This window comes from Paramormyrops kingsleyae, chromosome 20 (genome assembly GCF_048594095.1).
Source record: "Paramormyrops kingsleyae isolate MSU_618 chromosome 20, PKINGS_0.4, whole genome shotgun sequence".
Taxonomy (NCBI): domain Eukaryota; kingdom Metazoa; phylum Chordata; class Actinopteri; order Osteoglossiformes; family Mormyridae; genus Paramormyrops; species Paramormyrops kingsleyae.
The window spans coordinates 433,072-439,947 of record NC_132816.1 but is presented as its reverse complement, the minus strand read 5'-3'; the positions used below and the strand labels follow the sequence as shown (position 1 = coordinate 439,947).

At 47.6% G+C, this 6,876-nt stretch overlaps 1 protein-coding gene across 1 annotated transcript; it reads left to right on the top strand.

Moving 5' to 3' along the window:
- Window positions 1-2,962: 2,962 nt before the first annotated feature.
- LOC140581367 (speedy protein 1-A-like) lies at window positions 2,963-5,950 on the top strand. The gene is made up of 9 exons (XM_072703966.1): window positions 2,963-3,131; window positions 3,333-3,391; window positions 3,478-3,563; window positions 3,719-3,890; window positions 4,145-4,346; window positions 4,684-4,741; window positions 5,020-5,144; window positions 5,606-5,734; window positions 5,859-5,950. Exons 1-9 carry the CDS (start codon window positions 2,963-2,965, stop codon window positions 5,948-5,950), a joined length of 1,092 nt encoding a protein of 363 aa, XP_072560067.1.
- Window positions 5,951-6,876: the final 926 nt, after the last annotated feature.

Here is a 6,876-nt window from a genome sequence, read left to right as displayed (position 1 = left end):
CACACACAACCAGCCTTACAACCCATGCCCAGAAACAACAGCCGATCAAGACAGTATGTGTCCGTGAGCATGTGTCCGTGAGCACCTGTGTGTACACCTGTGTGTCAGCGCGCTGGTGTTCCTAAGGTTTCTCCATGTAATTGTCTAGTAGTGTGTGTGGGGAGCCACAGCCCCGCCCACCCAGGACATGAAGTCGGCACGGGAACCCCAGGAGGACCACCGCAGGGACAATTGCAGCCCCCACCAAGAAAAGGGCAGAGGAGCGCTCCGGAGGGGGGCCATCCGGCAGCCACATCACAGGAGCCCCAGGGGGCCGTGGCGACGAGCACGCAGGCCCCGCCGGCGGCTGGCCACACCAGGGCAGACCGGACCCCGGGCCCAGAGATCCAAGGGCCCCCCCACCCCCCAGCCAGGGCCCCGACAGAGCCGGAAGGGCCAGGCCCCGGCAGGCAACCGCCGAGAGTGAGCCAGCACACACCAGAGCATCCAGCCCCGGACATCGAGAACCACCAACGCATCGGCAGCCGGGGGCCTCATCCACCAGCAGGGAGTGTGGCGGGGGGGAATAGAGCCTGAGATGTTATTTCAGGTGGAGTCTAAGACCCAACCTGACACATACGTATAGACAAACAGGCGTACACATACACAAGCATACGTTCCCACCCTCATGCACACATAAATAAATATTCACCCAATCGCCCAACATGAAGACACAGAAATGAACACCGTACACACATTCACACTCCCCATATACACTCACCTAAAGGATTATTAGGAACACCTGTTCAATTTCCCATTAATGCAATTATCTAATCAACCAATCACATGGCAGTTGCTTCAATGCATTTAGGGGTGTGGTCCTGGTCAAGACAATCTCCTGAACTCCAAACTGAATGTCAGAATGGGAAAGAAAGGTGATTTAAGCAATTTTGAGCGTGGCATGGTTGTTGGTGCCAGACGGGCCGGTCTGAGTATTTCACAATCTGCTCAGTTACTGGGATTTTCACGCACAACCATTTCTAGGGTTTACAAAGAATGGTGTGCAAAGGGAAAAACATCCAGTATGCGGCAGTCCTGTGGGCGAAAATGCCTTGTTGATGCTAGAGGTCAGAGGAGAATGGGCCGACTGATTCAAGCTGATAGAAGAGCAACTTTGACTGAAATAACCACTCGTTACAACCGAGGTATGCAGCAAATAGGAAAAAGAGGCTACAATTTGCACGAGCTCACCAAAATTGGACAGTTGAAGACTGGAAAAATGTTGCCTAGTCTGATGAGTCTCGATTTCTGTTGAGACATTCAAAGTCATTCAGAGTCAGAATTTGGCGTAAACAGAATGAGAACATGGATCCATCATGCCTTGTTACCACTGTGCAGGCTGCTGCTGGTGGTGTAATGGTGTGGGGGATGTTTTCTTGGCACACTTTAGGCCCCTTAGTGCCAATTGGGCATCGTTTAAATGCCACGGCCTGCCTGAACATTGAATCAATGCCACGTAGAATTAAGGCAGTTCTGAAGGCGAAAGGGGGTCAAACACCGTATTAGTATGGTGTTCCTAATAATCCTTTAGGTGAGTGTATACAGTGGATAGTGCACAGTGTAAGAACAATCTTCATGTCCATCCCTTTATGACCACCATGTACCCATCCTCTGATGGCTACTTCCAGCAGGATAATGCACCATGTCACAAAGCTCGAATCATTTCAAATTGGTTTCTTGAACATGACAATGAGTTCACTGTACTAAAATGGCCCCCACAGTCACCAGATCTCAACCCAATAGAGCATCTTTGGGATGTGGTGGAATGGGAGCTTCATGCCCTGGATGTGCATCCCACAAATCTCCATCAACTGCAAGATGCTATTCTATCAATATGAGCCAACATTTCTAAAGAATGCTTTCAGCACCTTGTTGAATCAATGCCACGTAGAATTAAGGCAGTTCTGAAGGCGAAAGGGGGTCAAACACCGTATTAGTATGGTGTTCCTAATAATCCTTTAGGTGAGTGTATACTCTATACTCCGAGATCTAGGCACCACCGCCCCCAGAGGGGCAATCCGCCACCAGACCTCGGAGATGGATCCCTTTTTTCCTCTGGCATGGGGACAAGAAGACCACCCCGGACCCCACAGCAGCCGAGAAGCCCACCAGCCCAGACCCCGACCGGATGGCCAGCTCCTCCCAGCCCCCGGCCCCAGATGGCGAACAGAGAACGGGGGTGTGAAAAGACCCCATGCTTCCCTCCGCCCGCTCATATGTGGTGTTGGTGCGTGTTGTTCTAAAGTGCTTTAAAACAGGGGAAGGGCATGGTGCTAACCATCCTCTGCCAATCAGCAGCTGGTGTCAGCTCGGCCCCTCCCCAGAACCCTCAATGTCTATGTGCAACTTAAAATTGAGAAGTGGGCACAGGCACCAGAGGTAAGGCTGAATGAACAGACCGCCCTCTGGACGCCATTCCTTGTGCCCACCCCCAAGGCCCTAAATGTATGTGTCATGAGAGAGTAAGTAATGAGAGTGTCTAAGTTGTGATGTGTGATTGAGACACAGGTGGTCACGGGGGGACAGAGGAGGAATACCTCCCCTGCATCCCAGCGACGCACCTGCACCTCAAAGCCCTATATGTGTGTTGGGGTGACGGAGCGGGAGGAGGGAAGCATTTAGGGATGGGGAGGAAAGGATCGGGGGGGGCAAAGTACCCCCCCTCTGGAGCCAGCCCCCCCGCTGACCCCCATAAGCACCCCCGTTCCCCGAAATCCACCCAGGGCGGGAGAGCCGAGGCCCATCCAGTCCGGGGGCCCAGAGCAGCGGCACCACCGGGCACCACCGATGTTAGCCAGTTAGCTGCGCCACGTAACTCACCTGCTTTACAACCCAAGCCGGCATTAGAACACAGGTCGGCTAACACCTTGTCAGTGTGCCCCCTAGCGGAGTTACCCCACTGCCTCCGCGCTGCTCCGCAGGGATGGTGAGGCACGCGCACTTCAGACGGCGATACCTCAGTCAGCAAGAGGCACAAGGTCCGTCCAGACAGGACAACAGCGGCAGGGAGCAGCAAGAGGAATCCCTGACATGTTGGGGTCCCGCCATCATCATCGACCAGCAGGATATGGCTGCTTTCTTCGCACTGCTAGGTGGGTTAGATTAATTCCAGTGTGAGGAAGCGGCCATTTAAAATTATCTTTTAAACTGCTTTTTTGTAATGAAAATATAACATCAAAATAAAATGCATTTCATTACAAGAACAGTATGTGCCTGCTTTATGTATACTGGACGAATTCAAATATTGAAGAAAAAAAGTATGTAGTACTAATAATATTTCCTGATGCCCTCAGATGATGACCTGATCCAGCATTTCCTTCGCATGGATGCCTGCTACAAGATGACTGACAAGGTAACTATCATGCATTGGTTTTGCTATATTAATCACTGTAAGCAATGCAGAGACTACTTTTTCCATCCCTTTGCTCTTCACCTCAGTACCTTCTGGCGATGACCTTCATCTACTTTAAGAGAGCTCACTTCACTCCCAGTGAGCAGACAAAGATGAACTTCTTCATCGCCCTGTAAGTGACGACATGCTATGGTGGGCAATATAGATGGATGTTAAAATAATAACAAAAACAATTTCCTCCATCAGCATGAGGATAAGTATTGGATGAAATTGTTGGAGGTCAGTCAGCCAATGGATCTTGGAATAGTGAATTCTTCCTCTCCCCAGCTATCTTGCTAACATGATGGAGGAGGAAGAAGATGGAAACAGATTCGAGATCTTCCCCTGGGCCTTGGGTGAAAACTGGAGAAGTCTGTTTCCCACCTTTCTCAAGCAGAAGGACCAGCTCTGGGAGCGGATGGAGTACGGGACTGCTGTGAGCCACCGCTGCTGTGAGGAGGTACAGTATGTTGCCTGATCTTTAATACAAGTAAATTACATTAAGCCACCATGAGGCTTGAAATGTCTCAGATCAGAGGGAAGGGTTTCTCATCATTAATGACCTTCTCTGTCTTACTGTAACTTAAGCTAAGCTAAGGGCTGTTTGCTCACTGTTGTCTTTGGGGGCAGATACCAAATGACTGTTATCATAAGTGGTGTCGCAGTGAGTCACGTTCTGCCATCTGATCCATGTATGTCCGTGTCCCCATGCAGGTGATGGCCATCGTACCCTCCCATTCTCTGTGGAAACGGGAGCGCCCCGAACATCACAGCGGGGCTCAGTGGCACTACGGCAGGGAGGGCTTTCAGCGGCCCCGGGGGCCATCAGCTCTACCCATTTCCTGCACGCTCTGCAGCAGGATGACCGGCCAGAACCAGGAACCCTGTGCTTCTGAGCACGCAGGGAGCCCAGAGTGTAAGTATGAGCTCTAAATGCCAGTTTTTCTGTAGTTTTTAAATTTTAAATTTACATTAGTCTTCCTAGAATTGTTGTCACTGAGCACTTTTCTTAAATATTCTTAAAAAGTCCAATTTTATATTCATTGTACATTTTGCAATCCATCCATTGATTCATTGAGATTTCCCCCAGGTCCTTGTTCGCTGGCTTGGGTGGATCTCTCAGCCATTAATGAGCCTTTTACATCCTACTGAAACACAGAGAGCAGAGATAGACGTCAAAGTCTTAGCTCAGTCAAGCAGGCCTAGAGAGACGCTTAACGTCAGTATTTACTGTTGTCTGCTACGTTTTTCAGCCAGTGCACAAGGCAGAGAACTGGAACAGGATGGACCCCAGGTCCGGATCAATGAGAAGTAGGTTCTTCTTGGGTAGAATGAAAACCTGCACACACAGCCTAATTGTGTGCTTTAATTCATTACTCCTACAGATGTGCTATACTGAGTATTTCATGTATTTTGTGGTTGTTCATTCCTGCATCACATGTATTCTATTCCAGAACATTAACTGTAAATCACAAGACCTTGTTTGGAAATGATGGTCTTTGACACCAATTATGGTAATATCAAGACATCTGTGCTATTAAGAGCAGAAACTTTTGGCTATTAATGCTGATCCTTCTCTCTCTCAAAAGAAGAGGCTCAAAGCGAACGTGGGATGGACAGCTGAAGGACCACAGTTGCTGCCCAGATCCACAGGAATGTCCAAGTGATTCTGACCCTAGAGGAAGGCCTCAGGACCTCGGATCTCCCTCTGTGGGTAAGATGTCATATAAAATTTTATATTAAGTGGTTAAAATGGGTGGATGAAATTGACTGAAGGTGCCGGTTGCAAAAACGACAGGAAGTTAAATGTACAGATCAAATGTATGCTAATGGTTGCCTTCCTGTATATGCTAATGCCAGGCAGGTCAGCCGTGCCGAAAGTCAGGAAGGTCACCAAAGACACGACGGTCCTGCCTTTTGGTTTTGAACCTCACGTTGGAGCCCTTGTTCCAAGCTGCATCATTATATAGCCGGGAATATTTTATGATACAGGTGAGGCACAAAAGTTTTCAATAAAAGTTTGATACTTATTAATGTGTGATACAAAAAATGGATACTTTCACTTATTGCCCAGGAAACCTCATTTGTAAATAATTATATTTTGTTGCAGCACGCTGTGTAACAGGTGTCAGGTTTTTGGGATTATCTGTGAGTGTCCTGGTTTCTGTGTTGCAGCCCCATTTCTGGATCCCTGCTTCCTGGTCTGGCTTCTCCAGTGTTCCGGGGCTCAGTCTGCCTTCCTGGGGACCTCAGCCAGTCAGCGGCCCAAGACCTATTGGTCCCCTGATGCCACGCCTCCCCCTTGTAAGAATGCCAGCACCTGCCTTGCTTTCAATAAAAACACAGATAGACCTCACATTCAGTGTGAGCTATTGTTGCTCTCACATGTGGCCACATACTGAGCATTAACTCTCTGTCTGTTATGCAGCCCTGATCCAACTTACCCTGCATGATGCAGTCTCAGCTCATCTGCCCCTGGAACTGAAACCAGTAAAGGATGGCGATGTGGGACTGTGTTAAAGCAACCTGTGTGAACTAGTGCGATAGACTCACTGACAGACTACATGTGCACCAACGCAGCAACTGGGCCCCAGTGTGGTTAGCTTTGCATTCCAAGCGCTTGGTTGAGTTAATATGGTATCATTTCTGTTCATGTGATGAGGATTGTGTGGAAGAAATATGTACGTTTTGCATAGTAATCAGCATAATTACTAGTCTAACTGTTTCTGGAGGTATAGTTAAATGGATAGTTTTTGGTTTGAGTAAAGCCTAGTTACATAAAATGTAAACATTTGTGACATATTTGCTGCCATTCGGCATATAACTACTCAGAAATGTGATTATTGTGGAAGCTTTGAACCATTCCTTGAAGTACTAGGAAAAATCTTACAGGGTTTGACTGTTACATTTTAGTTGTATGTGCACAGGGAGTAAATCTATATTTCATTATTTATTTTCTTTTGTTTGTTTGAAATATACACACGCTCTCATGGAAAAGAGTAAATAAGTGTTTGTATGTTAGCTCTCCATATATTGTTGCCGAGCCATTTTATTTAGGACAAGCCATAGTCATTACACATTTAATTATCTAATTTCTGTGGATATATATTAATGCCAGGGGCCCTGGTAAAATACTTCCTCAGTGGAGACACCACGCTAGTTACATCATTTACCCCTTCTCATTAGTTTATTACTCACACTTACTTTTCAAATTCTAGTGCCTTTGGAAACCCTTTAAGTTTGGGTGTCAGACAGGAAGTCCAGTCATTTCACCATCAGTAGCTGGAGACCCAGGATCTTGTGTGTTTAAGCTACATGAGTGTGACTCCAGGTTGGGTATAACACTAGTGACAAAGGGGTTACGTTTTGGAAGCACCGCTGGGATTCTTTCCTGTTTGTCAGTTTGGGATAATTTGATGTGTATTTTTTGCTACTATATTAGTAAG